Source organism: Stenella coeruleoalba (assembly GCF_951394435.1).
Source record: "Stenella coeruleoalba genome assembly, chromosome: 19".
Classification (NCBI taxonomy): Eukaryota; Metazoa; Chordata; class Mammalia; order Artiodactyla; family Delphinidae; genus Stenella; species Stenella coeruleoalba.
The window spans coordinates 40346557-40373138 of record NC_137165.1 but is presented as its reverse complement, the minus strand read 5'-3'; the positions used below and the strand labels follow the sequence as shown (position 1 = coordinate 40373138).

Sequence of the window (26582 nt, the reverse complement as noted above, 5' to 3'; positions counted from 1 at the left end):
CCCGGAAGCAGCTGCTGTGGGGAGCCGGCAGTAATGAGCGGGGAGACAGGGCCGGCGTCCTCAGCGCCCCCTCCCGGGGAGGTCGAACCGGGCAGTGGGGTCCGCATCGTGGTTGAGTACTGGTGAGGGGCTCCGGCCAGTGGGGGAATCCGGGCCGGAGGAGGGTGGGTCCACCGGAGGTACCGTCCCGGAAACCCAAGCGGACCTCAGGTATCTTCTCCCTAGTGAACCCTGCGGCTTCGAGGCGACCTACCTGGAGCTGGCGAGTGCCGTGAAGGAGCAGTATCCTGGCATCGAGATCGAGTCGCGCCTGGGGGGCACAGGTGAGGCCGCAGAGCACCTGCTGAGTCAGTGTTCTAATTCCCAGCTCTACCACTTTCTAGCTCTGGCACTGGCTGTTCTATATAGTGTCCAGCAGTGTCTGGCACATAGTAAAATGTTCATGCAACTTGAGTGAGGGGGGGTTACAGATGAAGCCTGTTGGGAAAAATGGGTGAGACTGAAGTGTAGGGTTGGAGGGGAGGGAACCCTCTATTGAGTTAGGAAGCCGAGTTCAAAGGAAGCGGATGGGGCCCGTGAAGGACGTGAAGGAGGAGCCTGTGTTAAGTCTAAGGAGTGTGGAGGGCCTCCCCTGACTTTTGCCTGTTCTCAGCATACAGTTCATTCATCCGTTTATTTAATACCAGGGGCCTTTGAGATCGAAATCAATGGACAGCTGGTGTTCTCCAAGCTGGAGAATGGAGGCTTTCCTTATGAGAAAGATGTGAGTACTTGCCATGCTGGGAAGACCCCTGGTTCACCCTGACCCTACAATGAACGCGTCATCCCATTCCACATCTCTGCCTTCTAGCTCATTGAGGCCATCCGAAGAGCCAGTAACGGAGAACCCCTAGAAAAGATCACCAATAGCCGCCCTCCCTGCGTCATCCTGTGACTACACGTGATTCTGGGTTCCTGTTCTCTTCTGGGATCCAAGCCTTGGTCACCCCTTTGGTTCTGCTGAGGGCTCCCTACTGCCTCTTTCACCTCACTTAGCTCCCCGTAGCTAAGAGACCCTGGTCTCCACTTTGCCCCTTTGGGTACCAGGAGGGTTCTGCGGTCTTAGGGGTGAAAGAGAAAACCCTCTCCATGGACATTTCTACAGCCATCTTATACCCCTTTCCCAGGATCAGTGCCCACAAAAACCTGCTCCCCTCTCCAGCTTAGCCATACCTGTCAGATGCTACCATAGTTCTAATTTATTTTCCACTAACCCCAGGCAATGTCAGCTATTGGCAATAAAGTGGCACTGCAAACACCAGTGCCCACTAGTGTGTGTTTTTCTGTCCAGTTTGGGACTGTGGGAAGGGAGGAGAGGGAGACAGAGGCCAGCCCAACCTTTATACCACCAACGTGATCGTGCTGTCTGGGTGGGTTTTTTCTGGATAGCTACTTCTAATTCAATGATTTCCTTGCCAAGGCACGGAAAATGAGTCACACAGTAGGCACTGCCTCTTCTTTCCTCCATCCTTCCCCGACTACCCCTACCTACAGGGAGGAAATTACCCCATTCTGGTGGGTGGCCTTAGGAGTTTCTTTTTTTCTAAGCAAGAATGATCTGGTCATCAAAGGGCTCTCAGGTCAGAATCCCAACCAGTTTTTCCCCAACCCAGGAGCCAGGAAACTGGCAGTAGGCTCCTCATTCAAGCTTTCCGAAGATTCCTAGCCAGTCCCTCCAGGCAAGATGAACTGAATGTAGGTTAAGAGGTGAGCAGTAAAGGGATGGCTCAGAGCCATCCCAGACATAGGCTTGTGTCCAGCTGTTTTCCAAAATATATTTGCAAATGGAGAAAGTGGGTATGGAGAAGGGACATTCCTCCCGCAACCCCAGGGACTGCCCCCCCACCCCGCTTCCACAATACCCACTCTCCACCGAGTCCTTATTTCATCTTAAAAAAAATAATAAAATAAAACAACCAAAAAAACATAAGTAAAAACAAAACCAGAAAAGCACTCTGTACAGGGACCGGATCTGGGCGCTGCTGCCGTCCCCTGCTGTCCCCTTCTTCTTAGGGGCAGAGCTAGGTCTCAGGGAGTCTCTGCTCTGGTTCCTAGACACCCTCTTGGGGCCTCTTCCCTTCCTAGGCTCAGCTTCCCTGTCCTTCAGTGTCAGGTTCTGGAAGAAGTCAGGCTGGGCTGCTCCCGCAGGTAAGGAGACTGGCTGTGGCATCCAGTGGACCCTAGTGGCTGGGCCAGGGCTCCAGCATCAGTCAGGACTCCCCGGTGCTGCCCCCTCTTCCAGCCAGGCTGGGCAGCTCTCAGCCACCTACGAGTTGGAAGAGGAAGGAAGATTGCTGGCATGGCAGGCCGCTCTGGATGTGATCCAAGGGCCCTCTCCCTGCCTCGTCCCAACGCGGGCCATAAGTCAGGCCTTCCACACTCCCTGAGGGGCCAGCAGGGCCTCAGCGGCCCGGGCCTTTTGGCTCATACTGGCATGTCCAGACCCAGGTACTCAGGGTTCTCTGCTGTAGGGGTCCCTTCAAAGGTGCTGGGTGGAGAGCCCCGCTCTGATGGGTCCTGGTCCCAGTAATAGAGGTTGTCAAAGGCTGGGCTGAAGGCCGGAGAAGAGTGGGACTGAGGGGCAGCCCTGCCCCGGGGTGCCAAGTACTCGGGGTTCTCCACGGCAGCCCCAAAGGCAAAAATGTCTTTGACAACCCCATTCTTCCCAGGGGAGAGAGTCTTGGGCCTTTCCAGAGTGGAACCGGCAGGTCGAGGAGGAGGCCGAGGACCCTCTAGGGGTGAGGGGGGCTGTGGCCGAACCTCTGGCTGGTTCACGTATTCTGAAAGGACAAGAGAAGGAGGCTTGTTAGGGGGAGGAGCCCGTGTGTTCTGGCTGCTGCCCCTGCCCCCATAGTGGGCCCTGGGCTGAGCACCCCCAATCCCCACCTCCCAACCTCTCAGCTCGGGCCTGGACTCCATACCGGGCTGGGGGCTGTAGGTCAGGGGGGCAACGTAGCCATCGGTCTCGGGAGGAAGCGGTACTGTGGGGTCCTCGCTGTACCGCTGTAGAGGGCTGGAGTCATGTTGGGGGAGGTTCTGCAGCCCCTTGGCTGCCCCCATTCCCAAGTCGCCGTCAAACACATCAGAGCCAGCCCCTTCGGAAGGTGCCAGTGGAGACCTGGGGGGCTCCTCCTCCGAGGGCTCCAGACCCAGCGTCAGCTCACCACCGCCACTCTGAGGACGAGCGAGAAGGTCATGATGGGGGTCATTCATGATGGAGACTCCACGGGAGGTGACAGGGTCACAAGAGATAAAAGGAAGTTGCCTTCGGGGTTTGACACAGTCACTGTGGCAAGAGTGGGGTCACAGTTGGAAAGCAGTAGGAATCCTTGGGGATATTGGGGTCTCCTCCGTGAGAGGTGATGGTTGGGGGACATTGGAGAAAGGGACTCTAGTCCACTGGGGTCGGGGGAAGTAACCAGACACACCCACCACACTGTGACAGGGGGCACTGACCCTGGTGGATGTGCTGCGGTGCCTGCGGTGGGCTGTGCCCCCAGAGCCCGGGGCAGGGTCTGGGCAGAAGAAGCCTTGCTGGGGTACCAGGTACTCCTCAGCATCCACCAGGTCCCCCATGTCGTCATCCTCCAGCAGCGAGCGGTAGAAGGTGCTGTCCAAGGGGCTGGGAGGGCCCAGGTCTTCATTCTGGGGAGGCGGGAGACAGAGCGTGGCAGCCTCTCCCCAGCGCAGCCTCCCGAGGGAGGCTCAGGGAGTACCAGAGTTCTGACGAGTCAGGCAAGGGCTGGGCTTGGAAGCCTGGGACCCAGGAATCATCTCCCTTTCCTCCCTCTAAGGGAGAGTGATCTTAGCCATAGGCAGGGACGGCGTGGAAAGGCCCGGTACCTGGATGACCACAAAGCGCTGGGGGTCCCTGGCCATGCGGGAGAATTCGGCCACCAACTCCCGGAACCTTGGCCGACATTCAGAGTCGATCATCCAACCTGGGGGTGGGCAGGAGTCCAGCATCTCAGTTCTGGCTGCAGCCTGTGTGCAGAGCCCCTCACCCCCACCCCCAGCCTAGACAACCCCAGTTACTAGAGTCCAAAGCCCTCAGGTGGTAGAGAAGAGGTACCAGACTCGGATCCTGAGAGAGAACCTTTGAGAATCTCTACTAGTTTCCCCTTTTTATTTTGCATTAAGTTTCTTTCTAGCTGGTCCTTGATAGCTCCTCTGGACCGGTACTGTAAAGGGAAGTGAGACCCTTTTGAGGCTGCATTAAACATACCCTGCTCTTGGCCCCCTCCCTTGCCCCTTGTAGGCCCCTCCACCCAGGCCCTCCCACTTCTCCAAGCAGCCGACCCAGCTCAACCACGCACATTTGACCATGATCATGTAGACATCAATGGTGCAGATGGGGGGCTGGGGCAGCCGCTCCCCCTTCTCCAGGAGGTCAGGGATCTCCCGGGCTGGGATCCCATCGTAAGGTTTGGCCCCAAAAGTCATCAGCTCCCACACAGTCACACCTGGGGCAGAGATGGGGTCAAGAGGTGGGGGGACCAGAGGGAGCGTTAGTGCACTGAGCCCCAGAGGCTCTATCCAAGAGCCTGGCACCATGGGGGAAGGAGGGGAGGGACGCAGTGTCAAGGGCAGGAGATACCCAGTCTTTCCGCAGTCCCTGGCAGACTGAGGCACTGGCAGCCCCTTCCTTCCTTCATGCTAAAGTGTCCCTTAATTCGCTCCATCCCAGCTCTCATCCTTCCACCCACATCCCCCCCAGGGCCACGGCTCTGTGTCCACCCTTCCGACCCACCCCATCACACACCATAGCTCCACACATCACTCTGGTGGGTGAACCGCCGGCGGAGAATGGACTCCAACGCCATCCACTTGATGGGCACCTGGGAGAGCAGAGAAGGAAGTGCTCCAACCAGGTGTGGTGGGGAGGTGGCCGTTCTGAGTTCTCCCAGGGGCCAGACCCCACCCCCCCCTTGCTTCACTCTGCTCCCTCCTCTGACCTTGCCCCCATCCGCATGGTACTCCGTCTCATCAATGTCCAGCAGCCGAGCCAGCCCGAAGTCTGTAATCTTGACATGGTTGGGACTCTTGACCAGCACATTCCGGGCAGCCAGGTCCCTGTGCACGAGCCGCACATCCTCCAAGTAGCTCATCCCCTGGGGTCAGAGGCATCTGTGTGGACCTCGCTCTGCCAGAGCTCTCCCAGGAAACCTCCTCATCCTAGCTCTGAGTGGAGACAGAGGCGTGCTCCCAAGGGCACCCGCAGAGCCCCGGCCCCCAAAGTGCATACCTTGGCAATCTGCACACACCAGTTCAGCAGGTCCTGGGAGCCCAGGCGCCCGCGGTGCTCCCGGACGTGGTCTAGGAGGCAGCCATAGGGCATAAGCTGTGTCACCAGCTGCACCGTGGATGTCAGGCAGATGCCCAGAAGGCGGGACACGTATGGGGACCCTACACCGGCCATCACATATGCTTCCTGGGAGCAAGGGTACACACTGAGAGGGTATGGGAAACCACTAGCCCCCAAACCACCACACACCCCTCCCGAGGGCTGAGCCGTGACTGGGGACCCTCACTCAATCCAACCCCATTCGTCACAAACCAGAACCATGGCCCACAGACTCAGGAGGTTAAGAGTAGAGATCTGGGGGATCACAAAGTGTCTCCTAAAGCCCCAGTGAAAACAGAGCCCACAGCCCACACCTGCAGCCAGGGGGTCCCCACTGTACTCCCAGCTGGAGAGGGTGGAAGGGCTTACGTCCAAGATTTCTTTGTTGGCTTTGGGGGATGTGTTTTCCCTCAACACTTTGATGGCCACTGGGATTTTCACATTTTCCCCATCGGGGATCCAGATGCCCTGGGCAGAGAGAGGAGGATGTGAGCAGGAGGAGGGTGGGCCAGATCCAACCTGCAGTCGTCCAAGGGGTCACTACTTGTGCTCCCAATCCTTCCCCACCCTTGGGCCAACCCCATTATTGAGCAACAACCTCGCCATTTCAGCCCTCTCCCTATCCCCTTATACATAACTGCCCCACCCAACAGAACCGCCCCCAGCCCCTGGCTGTCTTCCAGACAGAACCCTCGTCCCCGCCCTGACCGCATCCTCTGGGACCGCCCACCCAGGACTTTGGCCCCACCCCTGACCTTGTAGACGGTACCAAAAGCTCCGGATCCAAGCACCTTCACTTTCCTCAGCTCTGTCTCTTTCAGGATCCGCATCTGAGCCTGATTTGGCATCGCTCCGCTCGGTGTCAGGGGCTCCACCAGCTGGGGTGAAGGGGTGGTGCGTCAGTGCCGCGGGCCGGGCTGCAGACCACAGGCCACGCGACAGGCCCTCGGACCGCCTCACCTCTGTCTCCTGCAGCAGCCGCCGCATCGTGTACTTCCGGATCTTCTGCCGCCGCCGCTTGACGAGGATGCCGAAGACCAGCCCCACGACGACGACCAGCAGAATGCCCACCACAGCGGCAATGATGGACGTCACAGGGCTGGGGGCAGGAGCCAGGGTCAGGGATTGGGGACGAGTCTGGGGCAGGAGGGATGAAGGGGTCCCATGGAGGGGCATGAAGGTCACTGGCGTTTGGAAAGGGAAGTTGGAAGGGTGACGTGCAGGCTCCCATCCTGTTTCACCTACTCAGAAACCTCCCTCGGCTCCTTACTGCCTCCAGGATGAAGTCCAGACTCCTTGCTGGGCATTCAAAACCCTCTCCACCCACATCTCCAAATTGTCTATGCTCTTGCCCAGGGCTCTAGCCCAGGATTCTCAAACTTCCTGACAAAAAATCACCAGGGAGCTTGTCAGTATGCAAGAGTCTGGAGCCCTACCCTCCAGAGAGTCTGATTGTGGTATGAGGTGGGGAACGTGCGCCCAGTGATTCTGATATTCTAGCCAAATTTTCCACCCATAGGTCATGATTTCCACACCTCCCAGCCTTTGTTAATTCTACCTGGACCATCATTTCTGCATGAGGTCATCTTTCAAGACTCAGCTCATCCTGGGATAGAAGGATCTCCTGGGTGCTGACCCTACATCACTGTCATCCTTGCCCCCTTCCCTTGCTTAGCCAAGGGCTGGCACATCACAGACCTCTAATGAACGCTTGTGTCATGGACAAGTGCTTACCTAGGACATACTCCAATCTGTTTTTCTCCCCAAACACCCCACTGCCTAGAAATCAAGTCCAGTGATGGCAGTGATGGACATCACAGGGCTTGTGGCCTCATGGTGAGGGAGAGCCTATGCCCTCCAAGATCCTGCCCTAACCTGATTCAGACTTACTCCCTCCTCTGAGCTTACTCAGTGGCCTACCACAGCAGAACCTTCAGCAAACACGTCCTAGATTGTCCTGACCCCTCTCACCATGCTGCCTGGTTGCTTTCCTCCTAATGCAAGTGACATACCTGCCCCTCTTTCAAGACCTGGCTCCCATGCCACCTCCTCCTTGAAGCCTCCCACTGACCCCAGGTAAGAATTCATTGTCCCATCCTCAGTGCTGTCGTTGCGTTCTCTTCTCAACGTGCCTTGAGTCCCAGGGAGTTGCAGGCTGCCTGTGTCCCTTAGGAGACCCCTACCTACTCGAGGGTGGGGAGGTGCTGGGTGTCTTCGCCATCTTTTCCTGTTCCCTGCCCCCCAAGCATCCCGAGCAGGTCCTCCGTCCACTGGTTGAAGCTAATTGAAAGGAGGGTCCTTAGTGGAAGAGTGGGCTGGGGGAGGGACATGTGTCATGTCAGGAGACCCCCTCCCTACAGCAGTGACCACTCAGGGGCCGGAGGGGGACTGAGGGGCAACATGGGATGTGTCCTGGGGACCAGGCTGACCTGGCTCTCTGCTCAGCGGGGCAGCCCTTGTCATCCAGGTCCACACAGCTGCAGAAGAGAGAGAGTCCTGTCAACAAGGCTGGGAACCACCTCTTGCACTCACTCAGCCTCACAATATCCCCAGAGGTGGGTGTAGCTGAGTTATGATCCCTAATTGACAAAGGCAGAAACTGGGCTCAAGGTCACCAGGGCTCTTTCTACCACCCCACAGGGGAGGCCTTCTCCAATCTGCAAACCTGCATCCCCTGCACCTCCCTGTCTTGGGTAGGAAGTGGGGGGCACCCAGAGGAGCATCAAGTCCAAAAGCTTGGCTATCCCCTCTGTAGAGGATGCCAGGGTAGTAGCTGGGCACAACCTGCACCAAGGACAGTCTGACAATACTGTGACCCAGCAGTTCCACCTCTCAGGATAGACCCTAAAAATGTCAACACCTGTACACTAGGGGGCATGTACAAAATGCTCACTTGTACATGGAGCTCAAGTGCAATAAACTGCACGCCCCCCCCCCCAAAGAAAGGAGACAAGTTCAATGAATATCCCTCGAACAGGGACATGGTTAAGTAAGACTACATCCATACAGCAGATTGAGTAGTTAAAAAAAAAAAAAAAAGGAGGTAGGTTCATGTGCGCTCACAAGAAAGAACCTCCAAGATACATAAAGTGCCGGGACGGAGGAGAAGCAAAGTGCAGAACTATATGTAGAGTACTATCCTGTTTATATTAAAAAATGCACACACACAGAAACCAAAACTGACTATATGTGAGTCAGACGAAATTGCTGTTTCTTGATCATTTTTGACTTCCCAAAACAGCAACCTTCAACCTAACATAAATGTAAAATGCATGTGTAGAGCACACCAGAGTGAGCTGGTGGTTCTCCCCAGGGAGGGGAGGGCGGGGGACTGGGTGGGTGGGGGAGTGGACGAAAGGGCACTTCTGCTTTACAGTGTTTATACTCTGATACTGCTGAAAATGTGTATCACAAGAATGTATGCATGTACTCCGTGTGTAATTAACAACGAAGTGAAAAACATAAAGAGAACAGGGCAGATCACTGTGTTAGGACGTGGAAAAACATTGCAAGCAAAATTGCAATGCTGAGTGAGAAAAAGCAATTTCCAAACAATATGTATGGTCTATGATCCCATTTTGGTAAAAAGAAGTACATACTAGAGTGTGCACAGATAAAAACTGGAGAAGAAGAAGAAGAATATATAAACATATACTTTATGTTATAATAATAATACGTATGTTAGTGTGTGCATAGATAAAAAAACTGGGGGAAAAATATTGCAAATTATTAACAGTGGGATAGAATTGCTAATACGATTCACTTTCATGCTTTAATTAAAAAATTTTTAACCACGTGTTACTTTTGTGATCAGAAAAAAAAGATATGAAAAATTAAGGGTCTCGGGGTAAGCAAAGGCAGAGTTGTCCCACTTTTAGAATAAGAGCCCCAGAGAGGGTCCTGGAACAAAGCCTTTCTTTCCGTGGAAAAGGCCCTCAGACTCACGAGTGGGTGCAGTTGATGGGGCATGGCTGGCACATGCCCTCCTCATCTGGGAACTTCCAGATGGGCATGAAGGAGAGGTCAGGCTTCACACCACTGGGGCAGCGAGCCACGCAGAAGGGAGGATCCTTGTAGTGGGTGCAAGCCACACACTGGTCAGCCTCCTGGGAGGGGAGGAAGGGTTTGTGGGGGGCTGGCACCGACACCCCCAGGGCAGCAGGATCAGGCCCTTGGGTCCCCTCTGTGCTTCCCTCAGTCACTCAGCAGCACTGTCCACCTTGCTCCTGGGACAGCCCCATACCTGCTGTGTCTGATGCCCCTGTTCTGCACCCAGCTCCCCACCTTCAAAGCTTGATCCCCAGGCCTGGTGGGGTGGGGGGAGTGTATTACCTAAGGTATAACAGCAAGTAATAATAGTAACTAACTTGTGAAGCCTTTTTCCTGTGCTCGGGCACTGTGCCAAACCCTATTTTGAGTTAATTCTCACTGCATCCCAATGGGGTAGGTACTAGTATAACGTTCATTTTACGAATGAGCCAGTGCAAGTGGGGCCTGGATTTGAATCCAGGTCACCTGATGTCTAAGCCCCCAGGTCTAACCACCTTAGCACAGCCACGGCCAAGGGCACAGGCTTCCCTGGGCCCTTTGTATGGTCTGAAGGGCCTCAGCGTCCGCAACTCTTGCTGTCCCCAGCATCCCAGCCACCTTCCACCCTCCTACCACCCTCCTACTGTTCAGGTCTGGGCTTGGAGTCTTCCCCAGGGGTATTTTACTGGACTTGGCCAGGTCCCTGGCAGCACCCCCAACCCTGCCCTGCTTCCCTCCACCCAGCTCTGAGCGCACCAGCACCTCACCGAGCCAAAGCAGGTCACTGAGCCATTCTGGGGCTGACACTCAGGGTGGCATGGCAGACAGTACCTGTCCTTCACGTACTCCCGGGGGAGCCTGAGGAGAGGACGGCCGGTGAAGGGGTCTGGAAGGAGCCCCTGTGCACCCCCCAGCCCGGCCGCCCCCTCCTCTGCCCCGCATACCCCTGCAGTACTCGGCATTCTTCCACGCACTGCTGGCCCCGGAGGAACTGGCTGCAGTTGACGCACTGGGTGGGCCCTGGACCCCAGCAGTGCCCGTGGGCACACAGCGGGTAGCAGGCCAGGCCCTCGCCCACTGCAGTGAGGAGGAAGGGGTCAGAGGGGACTCTCAGGGAGACTCCAGGGAGCTGGGGGAAGAGTCTGTGGGCATGGCTCTGAGCTGGAGAGGTGGGGATAGGTGCCGCGCAAAGCAGGGAGAGAAAGAGTTCTGAGGTTCCAGGAACAGAGAGGAAAGGGAAGGGAGGGATGGCAAGGCAGTGTGGCAGGACCCTGCTAGAAGCCATGCCAAGAGGCCAGGCCAACCAGAGCTACGTCAAGGATGGTGCACCAGGGACGGGCAGTGCACACGCACAAGTAAGTCCCAGACTGCTGCTGCCAGAGGCCCGTGGGCACGCCTGAGCAGCAGTGCTGGGCTCCCTGTCTTACCGCACTCGACCTCTGGCCGGTTGGCACTGTGGAGCAGGGCCTGGTGGGGGTTCCGGAAGAGCTGGTCCCAGGGCACCGTGTGTACAAAGCAGAGGCGGGCGTTGCGGTGGATGAGGGCCAGCCCACTGCCCAGTTCCCGCAGAGAGCGCAGCCCCAGCCAGCGGATGCCCAGCCCTTGCAGGGTCAGCGAGTAGGCACCACTGTGGGAGGGGGAGTGCTCAAATGCAGGGGGGCAACGCACCACTGACCCTCCCCCCTCAGCAAGGGCTGCCCTCGCCTTCCTCCTGTCCCTAGCACACTCTGCAAACTTCCATGGGAATGCTGCTGCTGGAGTGCCCGGGGAATAAGAACCCCCATTCCCCCCCTACACACTCAGAGCTTCTCCCGGGCCTCCCGGGGCAGCTCCTCCTCCGTCAGGCCTCCCTCCCCTGGTGCTCACTCATGCAGAACTCGTCCCCGGATTACTCGCAGATTCTGGAAGACGTGGAGGTCCGGCAGGCTGTCTGGCCACGCTGAGATGTACAGGTAACCTGCAGACACAGGGTGAGGCTAGGGGTGCGGGGACAGGACGAAGACCTCCCAGCCGCATCGAAGCAGGATTCAGAGAGACAGAGCTCACCTGTGATCTCCTCCAGAGACTCAAATACTCTGAGCTGCTCAGGCTGTAGGGGGGCAGTGTTGGAGGCTCGGTCCCTAGAAGGAGGATTAGGAGAGGGCCAAGAAGGGGATGGGTAAGACCCCCCTCCACGAGCTGGCCCTGCCATCCTCCCCAACCTCCCCTCCACTTAAACCCATTGCCCATCGAGCCCGGCTGTTCCCATCCTGAACTTCAAAGCCCAGGCCCTGGCTTGGCAAATATCAAAACAATATTTATATCCTTTGATCTAGAAATTCTACTTCTAGGAATGTGGCCTAGAGAGACACCGGCCCCTGTTCCCAAAGGCATGTGCAAAGGAGAACTGTTTGTTAGAGGGAAAATAAAAAAACTAAGGAAATTAAAAATTAAATTTTTTTTAAATTTAAACAAAAAAATTTAATTAAATTTTTAATTAATTTATTAATAATTTATTTTATTAATTAAATTAAAAATTTTTAAATTAAATACCTAAACATCAGTAAATGGGAGCTATTAAATATAATCCTGATCTATCCAGACTACACACGAAAAACTAACATTCAGGAGCGTGTAGTATCTGCTGGGCACGGTTATAGGAGCTTTACAAATATTAACTCATTTAAACTTTATAACACCTTATGAGGGCGGGACTATTTTTGCCCCCATTTAACAGATGAGGAAACTGAGACTCATCAAGAAGGTCACACGATTAGTAAGTGGTAGAAGCCAGGTCTCAAACCCAGGCAGCCTGGGCTCTTAGCTGCTACTCTTTGCTGCCACCTCTACCGCAGCTGTGGAAAGAACAAGGCAGCTGGACATGAACTAACTGTCATAACCAGCTCTCCAAAGCCAGGGGCAGACAATATCCACAACAGGCTCCCATTTTAAATCAACCTTTCCCCCCAAATTACTAACACTACGTTTCTCTGTGCGTGTGTATCCATATACGTATGAACGGTCTAGAAGAACACACACAAACTGTTAAGAGTGGTCTCCTCTAGAAAGGGGAGTAAAGGTGGAGAAAGTGTTGAAGGGAATTTTCTCCTTTTTTAATACATATTTTTATTGAAGTATAATTCACATACAATAAATTGCAGATTTTTAGTGTGCAGTTTACTGAGTTTTGTCAAATGCATTCACTCACCTATCCACTACCCCAACTGGTATACAGAACATTCCCATCACCCCAGAAATTTCCTTTGTGTCCCTTTCCAGGCCCTCACCCTGGTGCAATCACTGTTCTGATTTCTCTCACCACACAGTGGTTTTGCCTATTCTAGAGCAAAGGGAATCATACAGTGCGGACTCTCTCTTGTCTGACTTATTTTGCTTAACATAACGTTTCTGAGACACATTCATGTTGTTTCACGTATCAGTAGGCCATTTCTTTTACTGCTGAGAATTTCACTGTACGGATATACCACCTTTTACGGTTGACCCTTGAACAATGCCTGGGTTACGGCACCAACCCCCACAAAGTCGAAAATCCAAGTATAACTTTACAGTCAGCCCTCTGCATCCACGGTTCCGGATTCAAGCAACCCCGGGCTGTGTAGTACTGTCGTACGGATTTATTGAAAAAAGTTCACATTTGAGTGGACCCACGCAGTTCAAACCCGTGATGTCCAAGGGTCAGCTTTATTGATTCCTTCAGCTACTGATATACATTTGCATTATTTCCAGTTCGGGGCCATTATGAATAAAGCTACGATGAACTCAAAGAGAATGTTACTTTATCTGGATGGTGTGACCTACATACAAGTGCATGTTCATAGATAACGTGTCATTTATGAGAAAAATCCCAGGAATTCCCTGGCAGTCCAGGGGTTAGGACTCCTCGCTTTCATTGTCAAGGGCCTGGGTTCAATCCCTGGTGGGTGAACTAAGATCTAGCAAGTCGCGCGGCGCGGCCAAAGACAAGCAAACAAAAAAGAAAAACTCCCCCCTCCAAAGTCCCTGCTGGTCTTCCACCTGCTTCCTTTGCATCCCTGGCCTCCCACCTCTGTCTCCCGCCATCCCCGAGAAATGCTTCCACTTCTGGGGCCTCAGGATTCGGTGACTGCCCTGATGCTGCCTCAGGCCATGTGCCCACCCTTAACTCTGGTATCCTTACCCCTCAAAGCTTTCCGGCACAAACGCCAGGCTCCCAAAGATCTTCTTGCAGCCAGCAAACTCCTGGATGTTGGCACTGGTGACCGCCCTCACTTCCCGCAGGTGTTCCATGCCCAGACCATAGCACACTGTGGGGAGGGGGACAGGGGGGCACCTCAGCCTCCACATGGAGCACCAGGAATTCAACCTCCTGGGTCCTGTCCACAGTCCCCTCCTGGGGCCACATGCCCCCTCCTCACATTGGCAGAGACATGGGGGAGCTTGTGGGAGTGCTCAGGGGAGGGCCAGGGGCAGAGTCAGTGGGAGAACAGGACCGGGTCCCAGGAGGGTCTGAGGGAGGGTGGCACAGCGGGCTAGGCCAGGCTGGGTGTGCAGGGGGCGGCCACTGGGTACCTCGGGCACAGGGCTTGCTGCATTTCTCACACCGCTGGGTTCCATCCTCAGCTGTCACCTCTTGGTTGTTCAGGGGACAAACCAGGGTGCAGGATCCCACGTCCGTGGACAGGTAGTTGTCTGAGGAGATCAAGATCGTCTGTCCACGTGCCCTGGCCTTTTAGCACTGCCCCACCATGAGCTGTGTGACCATGCCCAGGTAGTGCAATAAGAATGATATCAACCGATACCAAAATGCCCTTACACCATATCTGAGCCCTGAACACTCGTCCACTCCTCACGACAACCCTGTGCGGTAGGCACCGTTGGATTCCCATTTTGCCAAAAGGGAAACCAAAGCACAGAGTTTTCTGTTTAAATTACTCAAGGTCCCTGTGCTAGTAAGTGGAGGAGCCAGGATGTGAACCCAAATGATCTAGCTCCACACTCCGTACTCTCACCCACCATGGGGAGGGTACGACCAGGACCCAAGAGCCCACTGCTGTCTCCTGTGACAGGAGGAAAGAGGTCCCCAGGTCTGAGGCCAGTCCCTAAATGATCATCAGTAAATAGGGGAGCTAGTAAATAAAACTCTGATCTATCTAAAAATCAACATTTAGGGGTGCTTAGTATTGTCTGGGCACAGTTATAAGAGCTTTGCAAATATTAACTCATTCAAACTTTGTAACCACCTGGTGAGGATGGGACTATTTTGGCCCCCACTTAACAGATAAGGAAACCAAGACACAGCAAGAAGGTCACGTGACTGATAAGGGGCGGGGCCAGGTCTCAGACCCAGGCAGTCTGGCTTCTGTGCGTGGGCTCTTAGCTGCTATTCTGTGCTGCCACCCGCTCCACTGCTGTTGAAAGAACGAGGCAGCTCAGTACGAACTGCCGTGACCAGCTCTCCAAAGCCAGGGGCGGACAGTACTCACAACATGCTTGCATTTACATAAACCAAAGGCCCCAGCAAAACTACTAAAAGTACGTCTCTCCCCGGCACTCACAAGGACAGGTGGTCACGCAGCTGGCGCCGAAGGTATAACGGCCCTCGGGGTTGGGCATGGACTCGAAGGTGTCCGTGTTGTAGGTGACCAGAGCTGGGCAGTGCAGCTCACAGATGCCACTGTGGTTGAAGTGGAGGCAGGCCTGGGGGACAGGCAGCTGGTGGGCACTGGGCTGTTTGGCCCTGGTGTGCCAGAGGGTTAAGGGCAGCACCAGGCGGGACGCCCCTCCCCTTGCAGCCCGAGGGCTGGGGCGCCGGGGGCACGTACCAGACAGTCAGAGTGCTTGGGGCCCGTGCAGCCGGCGGCACACTGCTCGTGGCAGCAGTCGGTGGGCTGCGGGCCCTTACAGCGGGCACAGCCGCTGGCACAGACGGTTCGCGTCACTGTTGGGCAAAGGGCAGGATGAGGGCTGGGCGGCAGCCTAGGCACCGGGCCCCTTCACCAGCATCACCTTCTGGGGAGACTTCCTGCCTCAGGGAAGATGCCGAGGCCTGGCACCCACCCGCCATGTCACCTTTATTCCCACCCAGCCCCTGCCCCCAGATTCTGGGCCTCCCTGTAACTCACAGCTCTGACAGTCCTTGGAACTTTCTCCCCAGCAGTGGGGAGCTTTACAAGCTGGAGAACAGGGTGGGCCTGGGGAGAGACACAGAACGGCAGTGAGAGAGACAGAGACCAGGAGACAGAATGCACAGTGAGGGAGAGATGCAGGCAGGAGGAGAGGACTCCAAAACCGGAGGCACGATCTGGAAGCAGAGGGAGACAGGGCAGAGAACCGCAGAGATGAAGAGACACAGAGAAAGAGGAAATGGGTGGTGTTAGTGCAGCGGCAGCGGGGGGCGTGGAGTAAGCCAGGAGTCTGGGGTCGGTGGGCTGCGTGAGAGAGAGAGGCGGCTGCAGGCGGCGAGGGGCGTGGCTTACAGGCCCGTGAGCGGTTGGTGTCTATCTGCATGAGGGCCAGCTGGTTGTTCCTGTGGAAGATGTCCTTCCACACAATCGTGTCCTGGTGGCAGAGCTGGGGGTTCCGCTGGATCAAGACCCCTCCCTTCAGGATCTCTGTGGGGCGGGCAATAATCAGGTGCTTCTTCCCTCATCTGTCATCTTCTGACCTCCCTCGGGGCCTGCCTGCCTTCTAAAAGGGGAATGGGGCTCTTAAACGCGCCCCAGGTTCCTCAGGGAGCAGAGGAGACTCCTTCGGCATCTCTTAGCCCTGCCAACACCACCCCACACGTGAACAAACGGAGATCCGGGGCGGAGTGAGCTGTCCGTGTCACTGTCTCCTCTCCTCCACCTCTACTCTGTGCACATTGCTTAGCAGTTAAAAGCGAGTGTGAAATCCAGCCTCACCACCACTAACTCGCTGTGTAACCTCAAGCAAGTCACTCATCCTCTGTAAACCTCAGTTTTCTCATCTGTAAAACGAGAATAACACTGATGCTTCCCTTGCAAGATTAAAGCACGACTGAAATGGGGTTATGCAGGTAAAGCACCAGGCACTCAGAGTCTGGGACGCTGTCAGCTCCAAGGCTGCCGCGTACAGTTACACAGGTTGTTCACTGTACGTGTGCATTCAGCCAGGAAGTGGGCAAAAACCCAGCCTGCATCCTATCAAGCTACGTGGGCTGGCACAAGCTGTGACTTCCTGGGAGGAAGGGAAATCTTTTTCGAATCCTCACAAGGGCGCCTCCCCTAGCTCCACTTGCATCCATCCGGAAGGGACCCCAGTTCTTATTCACACGAAGCATCCCCATGGCTGACAGGGGCCCTGGTCAGTTCTCAATGACCAGCAGGGAGTTTCAACGATAAGGATGAGCACCTGTGAGGCTTCGCAGCTGCAGCTCCTGCAGCCCTCCCGGAGCAGTGTGTGCAGCAGGGGGGGCACCTTCCAGAAGGCCTCCGTTGTCCAGCACGGCCAGGGCATAGTTGTCCTCAAACAGCTGGGTGCCTCGCACGATCCGCAGCCTCTGCAGGGGGACCTGACTCACTCGGTTCTGAGCGATGAGCACGTAGCCCTGCACCTCCTGGATCTCCTGGGAGGGGACAGGGTAGGGTATGGCTAAGGCAGGTCCAGGCCCTGGACCACGACCACCGCCCCCCCGCACAAGGCCTCCTCCAGGTTACCCTGTGCTCGGGGATCTTGGGCAAGGCCCCCAGCCGCTGACCAGTCCTGCTCCCTCAGGCATAAAATGGAGATCAAGGCCACTCCCCACATCCCCGAACCAGATTCTAGTACGATCAAGAAAGAAAATGGTGGGGGCACACTCTGTAAACTGTAAGCAAGTACCCCACCCTCTCTGCATCTCAGTTTCTTCATCTGTAAAGGAAAGCCCTGGACGAGGTGATGTTTGTGATCTGACAGACTAAGCATCGCACCTGAGGCCCCGCTCCAGGGCACCATGGACACAACACAGAGGCTGGTTTCCATTCTCTCTCCTGCTCCTGACCCTTTCACATACATTTTCCATGTGATTTCAAAATGGGCCCCCCAGGGAGTTCAAGCATGTCTGTTGCTCCCAATATACAGATAGGGAAACTGAGATCCAGTGAAGCCAGGGGCCTAGATCACATTCACATGGCTTGTCAGTGGCAGAACTGGACCGGGAACCGGCCAGCCCTTGCATTACTCCGGGTAGGAGGGGGACAGTGGCTGGGGCAGTTGGACAATGGAAGGTGATCATGCTGGCAAGAGAGCAAAAAATTTAGCAGAGGAACGGGTGCATTCCACCCAGAGATGTCCACGGCCAGCCACGTTGTAGAGAAGGAGTCAACTGGTCTTGCAGTAGGATGGACGGGGGTTAGACAACAGAAAGGACTTCCCAGTTGAGGAACCACAACAAAAGAGGAAATACAGGGTGGGGAACACTCTTCTACCACCCATCTGCAAGCAGAGGGCTCAGCCCAGCAGGAAACAGGGCCTGGCTGGGTTTTGCCCATGGGCCTCACCTGCAGGAAGGAGAGGCTGGCATTAGCGGGCAGGTAGGTGAGCTCCAGGTTACCCTGCACCACCTGACAGCCCTGGTAGAGGTGGCGGAGCATGTCCAGGTGGGTCTCGGGACTGGCCAGCGGCCGCAGCTTCATGTCTGTGCCGGTGCACACTGGCAGGAGAGAGAAGATGGGTCAGAGGGCACTGCCCAGTGAGCTTTGCCAACCTGGCCACCTCTGCCAACCTACTCGCCAGAGTCATGCCACCACAGACAGCGAGAAAGCACAATGGAAGGATCCCTCCTCCTGTGTCGCTCGTACCCACAGAACGTGCAACAGCAAAAGAAAGTTTGCAAATTTGGGAAGAGGAGGGACATCAGGGGAGAAGCTCCCCTGACTCGGCCCATCCTGAGCATCCAGAGGGCGTCTCGCTGTGCCAGCCTTAGGGACTTGCCCGTTTGATCCAGAGTGTTGGCTGGCAAAGAAAGCCTCCCTTTGTCCCAAAGGCACAACTCAGGGCCAACGGGTAAAAATCCCCCAAGAGACGCGATGATGAATCATGAATCCTCTGGATACCCCTTGACCCTCTCCCGAACAAACAACGCCACCCACGTGCCAACCTCCTGGCAAGGGGTACCCACCCCCACAATGCCACCCAGAAAGTGGGGAAGGAGGGTCAGCTGGAGTCATAGCTGGGGCATGGGGACCACCAGGGTCCTGGTCACTGCAGGGACTTCTGGAATTCCCCGAGGCAGAGAAAAGGAACATCAGATCCCAACTATGGGCATCCGGACCCGAGCTGCAGATGCTGAGCCAGAGTGCTGCCTACTCCAAAGGCTCCTAAGCTGGTACCTCACCCTTGCCACCTCCTCAGCGCAAGACTTCAGAACCAGCTGGCAGAATCTACGCCACGAAACTCCTGCCACAAGGGCATTACGTCAGCCCTGTGTACCTGCCTGGTGCCAACCACCGGCCAAGGAGCGTCAAGATGAACTGCCGCCCAGTCCACCTGGACCCCAGCCCAGTGTCCCTGAGACCAGAAGTACTCACTAAGCCCAGGGATACTAAAAGGGGTACACTAGCCCGGGTAAGGGGGCGCTCTGGGCAACAGCTGGCACCATGCTTGCCAGCAGTGGGGGCGATTAAAGTGCCCAGTTAAACCCGTTTTTCTGCTCTGGTGAGAAGATGAATCACCTGGCACATCTTGCCCAGGAGGGTGTGCCAGGGGGAGGTGGGTGGGGTGCACCCCCAGATCCACAGGTGCCTCAGCTGCCCTGAATTCCTGTTGGTCCCCACTCCACCTCCCAGGGACTACGTGCAGACTCAGGGGGACAGCACAGTGGCTGATTTTGAGGTCTGATCCCCTGCTCTCCCAGCAGCTTGGAGCCTAGGGTCAAATCCTGGGGGGTAATCAGAGATACCCCCTGCCTCCAGAAATCGGGGGAAAGGCTGGTGGGACAAGCCCCCAGGGTTCTGGCCTGGGCCAATGGCCACTAGCTGGCAGCCTCCCAGGAGCACCTAGAGTGGTCTCTGTTCCCACCCCTCTGGCCAGATAGGGAAGGAAGCAAAGAGGGAGGAATGGGAGGACCCAGAAATAGAACTCAAGGGTCCCTCCCCCCAGACTCCCAAGAGAAACAGGAGCCGGGGATGGCAGGCCAGGCCCAAAATAACGCCCGCTGCCAGGACCTCCCCCAGCCTCGGAAGCTTCAGCTGCTTTGCACGCACAGCTGTCTCCAGGCTCAGACCCCAAGGCCCTGGCCCAAGCCCGGGGCAGGGGCCCGTCTCCACGCCCTGCGCCCTCTGCCGCCTCGAAGGGACACCAGCTGCGGTAGCCAGGCAATAGGAAAACAACAAGGGAACGCTCGGCAGGCACTCCGCGTGGAGCCTCATCCTCCAGAGGCTGCGACTACAACCTCGGTCTTGAAAAGAAGGAAACTGAGGTTGCCAGGGGTTATTCTCCCCAGATCAGAAAGCCTGTGAGCAATAGAGGGAGGATTTGAACTCGAGTCTGCGCCGACTTCAAATCCCACATTCCTTCCACTAGACCTAACTGCACACACACCCCTCCCCACACCCTGTTCAAAGGTAAATACACACCAGCTCTGTTGATGCCACTGATTACATTATAGGCTTCGGGCAGGGCCGAGTGGCTGAGCTGGGTAGGAGGACCAGAAGGAGCAGCAGCCCCGCCCCACGAGTTTGTTTGTGTCCGTTTTTGAGTCTGATTCAGACTAAACGTTTGCAACAGGTGGTAACGTTGGGAGCCTGAGACCTACTCCCAGGGAGCTGGAGGCTTGGGGGCTAATATCCTCCAACCTGACACCTCCTCTACCTCCACACTTCCCTCCCCCTCCCATCTCCTCACTCATCTCCCCCTCCCCAGTCCTCACCATGGTCCCCATATCCACTCTGCCCCCCACTGATTTTCTGGGGCGGGGGTAGGAGGTCCTGTTCCACACAGGGGAGCGCTTTGTCTCCGGAGCACCTGTCCCTCGGGAGCCTCGCCCTCCAGATCTCTGGGGCAGTCAGTGTGACCGGAGCCAGGGACACAGTGGGCCCTGGATAAGTGTTTGTGGGATGAATGAATGAATGAATAAATAAATGAACTCCAATCAAGACTCTCCAAACCAAAAGGGACCAGTTGAGGTCACCATGTCCAGCCCTCTCTTCAGAGGCTGGTCACGGCCGCCATGTCCCTCTAGCTGGGTGTTAGTGGTCAGGTCCCAGCTCTGGGGGGCTCTCAAGTGGGTTCTTTCTTCCCCACCAGCCTTCAGCCCCAGCTGCCTCTCTCGCTCACCAGCATGAAAGCCAACACTTCCTTTGGTTTCCATGAACACTGCCTGCATCCCCAAAGCTCACCTCCCCCAGACCCGTGGGGCCAGAGCCCATTCCAGTGACACCAGGACTCACCCACCACACACGCCTGGGGCCAGGGCTCAGGTCATTAGGCCACAACCCTAGCTGGGCCACTCACGGTGTGACCTTGATCAAGTCCCTGGATCTCGAGGGCAGAGGTCAAATCAGATTCACCTCTACGTCCAGCAGTGCCTGTGACTTAGCAGGCACTCAGTGAATATTTACTGACCTGACCTTGACTGTGAGTGGGGGATGATGACAACTCTTACTCTCTGCAGAGAAATTACATGAGAGTTAAATGAGGTAATGAATCAAGAAACAGTCTGTAAACGTGACAAGGCTTTGTAAACAGAGCTGGGGCAACACAACATTGGCTATAATAATTCTCCCACTCCTTAAGAGAGCACGCACCCCTCACCCTGTCTCGGCTCTCTTCCCAGGGGTGGGGAGGAAAGGTGGCCTATTAAGAGATAGGGGTGTCACCCCAGAGGGGTTTCCCACAGGGCAGGGAGGGGGATCTCTTTCCAGGTCATCCCAGCACCCAGGGCCAGGCACTACCAGCCTGGCCCTACACCAGCTCCCCAGCCCCAGCCCGACACTGGTCCCTCCCTCACCCGTAGCCCTGTAGGTCCCACTGGCCTCTGGCCCGGTCCTACCCTCAGTCCCCTGCCATGCCAGGAGGGCCCAAGAGGAAGGCAGACGTCGGCTGGTACAGGGAAGGAGAGGACTCCAAAGCCAAGAGGGAACCTGGTGGGGGGCGAGGAGCAGCTCACCCTCATTTTCTTCACCCTCATTTTCTAAAGCCTAGATAAGGGAGGTCATTCACCTAAATAACAAAATAGCACCTCTACCGGAGTCTGACCACCTGAATGCCCCTGAGGCTTTGCTTAACCCATTCCTGTCGAAGGGAATAAGACTTTGGTCAACTCTTAATGCCTCCTCGTCAGAGTCTAAAAATGCCCTGGACATGATTGGGTCGCTGGGAAGCCTTGGCTAAGTCACTTCGTTTCTTTGAATTTCAGTTTCCTCATCTGTGCACCTACTTCACAGGATTGTTGCAGAGATGAAATGAAACTGTAATGGATGAGAACCAGGCAAATAGGAAGCACGCTGTACTTTTCTAAAAGTTAAGGCAAGAGAAGTTCATATAGCAGGAGTCCGGGTAATTCCAAACCCAGAGAAAATTAACAGTGCTCTGTGTTTGACTTTGTAATACAATGCATTTTCTCTTTCGGCATTTGATCCTATCTTTCAATTATTTTTTTTCTTGAATATTAAAATGAGGTTACTTTCCCTGAGTATAGCAAAAAGAAGGATGCTGTTGGGAGAATCATTCAGGAATTAAACTATGAGCTCTGCAAGATGTGTTTGCTGCGCTTTACAAAACCTTGACCTCTAAGAAAAGAAAATCCCAACCCTCTGGGCCTTCCCCATCTCCCTTTCCCCCACATGCCTGCGCCAGCCCTCAGCCCTGGCATATACCGGGCGTGCTAGAGGCAGCTGAGTGGGGCTCTGCTTTTAGCCATTCCCCTGCACAACACACCCAACACCTCTCTCTGCACCCAGCACTGCAGGCGGAGGGGTGAGGAAGACCTGAGAAGCTCCCTGTCAATGGCGGGAGAACCGACCCCTCAGATCCCAGCACTGCAACAACCCGGCCGCCCTCCCCCTGCTCGACTCCCAGGCCCAGGTGAGGAGGGCTGCGGCTCAGCCTGACAGCCCAGCCTCGCCTGCCTCACCTCACGCTTCTCAGAAGGTCAGGGGAGAAGACGCCTGCCTGGGAAACACGGAGGGGAAGGGGAGGCTCCTGGGAAAGAGGAGTCTCCTTCCTCAGAGAGAAGGCTGCGCGGGGGCACCTCCCGCTATTCACAGCAGCTCTTGAGGGAGTTCTTTGAGAGGGCAGAGTTCAGCAGGGAGACTGCCGTTTGGTCACACAAAGGCCAGACACACAAACACACAGACCACACAACTCAAGAACACCCTAGTATAGACATCCCTCAGATAACACAGCAGAGCTCTGACAGAGGGGGCCCTCGGGCAACACACAGACAGCCCGACACCCACCCCTTCTCCAGACTCCCTGATCCATGAAGACCACCCACTACTCCTAGAACATTCTCATTCTGTCTTCTCACAACCAGGCGATGTAGGGAGCAGCAGCGGCCCCCCAATGTTCAGGGCAGACGAATATAGTGATTTTGAAGCTGTGGTTGGGGGTTGCACTGCCTGGGGTCCAATCTGGGACCCACCAATTACTTGCTGCTTACTTCACCTCTTGAAGCCCGGGTCTTCAAGCCTGGAAAATGGGCACACTAGTTAGGACTTCTCTTACAGGGTTGTTCTGAGGATGAAAGCAGGGAACCCAGACAAAACACGCACAGCACCTGGTACACAGTGTATTTCCAGTACACGTTAGCTTTCACCGCTATCGCACCCAGACGGACAGATAGGGCAAGACACACACTGCACCCCACCCCAGCACCCTTCCCCATACACAGCCCAAAGGAAAAGGCAGGACAACCCGGCCCTCGGCATACCCGCATCTGGCCCCGTTCCTTACCCTCCCCCTCCCTCCAAGTGCCCAGGAATCCCTCAGAACCCTCCCACTTTATGCCCCAGACCAGGAAGCCCACCGCCACCCCTCCGTGACCCACGCTCTCCAAGTCACAAAGCACAGAGCCCTAAGTCGGCCCTAACGAGACTTGTTCAAAACAAACGTCTCCCCCTTCCCCCACGCCAGTCTCCGGCGTGAGGCAACTCTGCAGTCGGACTGGCCACCCTCTGCTCCCCGGCTCTGGCTGGACAGGTTGCTTTCCCCACCTCCCCCCTCCACACCCCGATCGTGCCAGAAGCTGGAGTAACTCAACCCAGTCGGCCGAAAGGGGGCGGGGAGGGGGCCGGGCAGAAGGGACCCCCAGGAATCCAGCCCAGTCCAGTCTGGAGGCGGAGGCTGCCAACTGGAAAGGCATTGAGAGAGGCGCTTGAGGGGGCTCAAGAAAGGGGAAACACACACACACACACACACACACACACACACACACACACACACACACACACACACCCTGCTATACACCCTTTGAGGGAAACTTTCTGAACAATTGCAGAGACCTCTTTTGACAAGTTCCGGAGCCGTCGCGGGGTCTGCAAAGCACAAGTCCCTCGAATGGGACGTCTAGAGCCGCTCCGGTGTAATCGCCCCCCTGCCCCACCTCCTCTGGTCCCTCCGAGCCCGAGGGCTGGCGGCTCTGAGCCCCCGGACTGTCCGAAACTTCGGGTCGGGAAGCTCCGATGGCCCCTCTGTTCCCGTCTGACCAGGGATTTAGACGGGGGTCCCAGGCTGCACGGGCCCGTCGCCGCTCCCTGCCCTCCCCACCCCAGACCCACCTTGGGTGCCCGCGGCTCCGGGGGGCAGGAGGGCGAGGAGGAGCCCCCAGCGGCACCAGGCCGCCAGCTCCATGGTGCTCACTGCGGCTCCGTCCCCATGGCTCCGGCTAGACCAGGCGGCGAGGGCGCCGGGCGGGCGAGGGGAGGGGGCCGGGCGCTCGCGCCGGAAAGAGCACCCAGTGCAGGGGCGGCCGGCGGCCTCGGGGGTCTTCTCGGCTCTGTGGGCACGATGGAGAGGAATCTCAGCTCCACAACTTCATTCCTGTACTTCCTCAAGGCAGCCCTCCTCCTCCACCCCCTCCTCCTCCGGTGATTGGGAGCCAGCGCGCTCGCAGCTCGTCCCCCCCCCCCACCCCCTCCAACCGCATTCCAGCAAGTCCCGGGGAGTGGCAACTCCCAGCTTCACTTTCTCCCTCTCTCCGCGCAGGCCTGGGTGGCGTTGCTGCCAGCGCGCGGACTCCAGGGTTGCCCGCCGCAGTTCTCACCCGTTTCCCTGGAGAACCCCCCAAAGCAGAGGAGGGTGATGGCGCCCCTCCCCCGGGAGTCCGGGGCAAACGCTTTAGCCTGCCATTCTTAACTTTCTTTTAAGTCGCAGGTTTTATCTTAAACATTCCTGGCCGTTTGCATCCTACTCCATCCCATGCCTATTTGTTTTAATATCAAATAATGGTTTTCCTACCGCATCCTCAGGTAAAAATGTTAGTCAAGTAGGGGGATGTGTTGCGTTTAACCTGTGGCTTTCAGGACTCCCTGGCATACCTTCTCGAATCTTCTAGATATCTTTTCCAGTCTGAAAAGCATGCTTTTAAGGGGGTCTACAAGTTTGGGGAGTCAGATTGGGGAGAGATGTAGAAACCTACATCTCAATCCTTCAAAGAACATCCTTGTTTCTTTACGGGGCACTCAGCACCCAATTCATCCAAGGTTCCTTCTCTGTCCTTGGCCTTTTATTAGTCTGCTTAATTCCACCTCCCCACCCTGCATTCCACCTGGAGCCCCTGACCCAGTTACTAAGACCCGGTCGGGGGTCTCGTGCGGGTGGGGATGGAAGGAAGGCATGTTTTTGTTGGAAATGCCAACAAAAGATTGCACGAGATACACTTATCCTAACAAATTATCTGTTGTTTATCTGAAATTCAAATTTAACTGGGCATCCTCATTTTTATTTGCTAAATCTGGCAACTCTAGTTGGAATGCTCAGCCCTGAGCATGTCTGTGCTGGTCAAGAGGGGATCAGAGGCACCTACTGGGGGCTGCAGAATGAAGGACATTAGCATCTCTTAAACTGCTTCCTTATTCCTAGCGTGGCTCTAGGCAGGCACTTTCACAGTAGGGAACTTGAGAACACGGCACTCTGGGATCAGAATGACCTCGGTTCAAATCTCAACTCCACCACGCGTTAGCTGTGTGACCTTACACAAGCGACTGAACCTCTCTGGGTCTCAGCTGGCTCACTTGTAAAATAGCATCTGGCACACTGTGCTAGGGGTTAAAGGAGATAATACTCCTGAAGCTCTAAGCACAGTACTTAGCACACAGTAATTGCTGGAAAAGTGGTCTCAGGTTTAGTTATACCGGGACAGATCCAGGTTTTGTGAGACCTGAAGCTTATGAAATTTGGGGGACTCTCTTTAAGAAAAGGAAAACAAAGTTATAAATACAAAATTAGACACATAAATGCAAATGAGGGGCCTGAAGCTTACCCCTCTTTAACACCATGGTAAGTCCACCTCTGGCTCTAATCAGTGATGATCAAACTGCAGGTCAGTATCCATTAGAAGGTTGGTTGTGAAACCAATTTCAATGACCAGGACAAGTCTGTCTTTCTTTTTTATTTTATTTATTTATTTAGTTTTTTCTGTTTTTTAAATAAATTTATTTTTATTTTTAATTTTTGTCTGTGTTGGGTCTTCGTTGCTGCATGCAAGCTTTCTCTAGTTGCGGTGAGCAGGGGCTACTCTTTGTTGCGGTGCACGGGCTCTAGGCGTGTGGGCTTCAGTAATTGTGGCACGCGGGCTCAGTAGTTGTGGCTCTCAGTAGTATGGCACATGGGTTAGTTGCTCCACGGTATGTGGGATCTTCCCGGACCAGGGCTCGAACCTGTGTCCCCTGCATTGGCAGGCGGATTCTTAACCACTGTGCCACCAGGGAAGTCCCAGTTAGTTTTTGAGAAATAGAATGGAATTGAAGATTGACTACAAGTGGGATAAGGGCATGTGTGTCCTGGGTGATGAGGTACAATGGATTTATTCTTTGGATTATAGTCATAAACGTTCAAGAAATACTGCTGTGTATGGGGACACAGTGGCCCTTCAGGATGGGCATCAATATCCCTACTTTCTCTAGGGTTAGAGTTAGAGTTAGGATGAGGGTGAGGGGCAAGGAAACGGAGGCTCAAACACGTTAAACAATTTGCCCAAGACATTCCCAGAGCTAATGAGGGAAATAGGTGAACAGCCAGCAAAGCCAGCCCC

The 26582-nt window shown here is 55.4% G+C and overlaps 2 protein-coding genes across 4 annotated transcripts; one reads left to right on the top strand and one right to left on the bottom strand.

The window, feature by feature from the left end:
• MIEN1 (migration and invasion enhancer 1) lies at window positions 1–1294 on the top strand. Its single transcript, XM_079904903.1, has 4 exons — window positions 1–122; window positions 226–323; window positions 687–763; window positions 851–1294. The coding sequence occupies exons 1-4, from the start codon at window positions 34–36 to the stop codon at window positions 932–934; spliced, it is 348 nt and encodes a 115-aa protein (XP_079761029.1). The 5' UTR covers window positions 1–33; the 3' UTR covers window positions 935–1294.
• A 163-nt stretch (window positions 1295–1457) lies between these two features.
• ERBB2 (erb-b2 receptor tyrosine kinase 2) lies at window positions 1458–24384 on the bottom strand. Of its 3 annotated transcripts, none has more exons than XM_079904831.1 (27): window positions 24109–24384; window positions 17890–18041; window positions 16763–16976; window positions 15868–16002; window positions 15514–15582; window positions 15214–15329; window positions 14947–15088; window positions 13961–14080; window positions 13569–13695; window positions 11459–11532; window positions 11279–11369; window positions 10840–11039; window positions 10357–10489; window positions 10180–10270; window positions 9329–9489; window positions 7813–7860; window positions 6344–6482; window positions 6139–6261; window positions 5753–5851; window positions 5285–5470; window positions 4995–5150; window positions 4802–4877; window positions 4356–4502; window positions 3883–3980; window positions 3496–3684; window positions 2961–3213; window positions 1458–2819 (listed from the first exon to the last, which is right to left on the bottom strand). In XM_079904831.1, exons 1-27 carry the CDS (start codon window positions 24179–24181, stop codon window positions 2464–2466), a joined length of 3768 nt encoding a protein of 1255 aa, XP_079760957.1. In that variant the 5' UTR covers window positions 24182–24384; the 3' UTR covers window positions 1458–2463. The 3 variants fall into 3 exon arrangements, with proteins under 3 accessions (XP_079760957.1, XP_079760958.1, XP_079760959.1); XM_079904833.1 differs by having other exon boundaries at window positions 2411–2819; window positions 10357–10519; XM_079904832.1 differs by lacking the exon at window positions 15868–16002.
• Between the last annotated feature and the right edge of the window lie 2198 nt (window positions 24385–26582).

Bases quoted from the DNA above. Each gene is read 5' to 3' on its own strand.
- MIEN1 (XM_079904903.1), top strand. From the start codon at position 34: ATGAGCGGGGAGACAGGGCCGGCGTCCTCAGCGCCCCCTCCCGGGGAG. The intron at 123-225 runs GTGAGGGGCTCC...TCTTCTCCCTAG, and splicing joins CGCATCGTGGTTGAGTACTG to TGAACCCTGCGGCTTCGAGG. The intron at 764-850 runs GTGAGTACTTGC...TCTGCCTTCTAG, and splicing joins GCTTTCCTTATGAGAAAGAT to CTCATTGAGGCCATCCGAAG.
- ERBB2 (XM_079904833.1), bottom strand. From the start codon at position 24,181: ATGGAGCTGGCGGCCTGGTGCCGCTGGGGGCTCCTCCTCGCCCTCCTG. The intron at 15,330-15,513 runs GTGAGTTACAGG...TTTGCCCAACAG, and splicing joins TTCCAAGGACTGTCAGAGCT to TGACGCGAACCGTCTGTGCC. The intron at 13,696-13,960 runs GTACCCAGTGGC...CCCTCCCCACAG, and splicing joins CAGCAAGCCCTGTGCCCGAG to TGTGCTATGGTCTGGGCATG.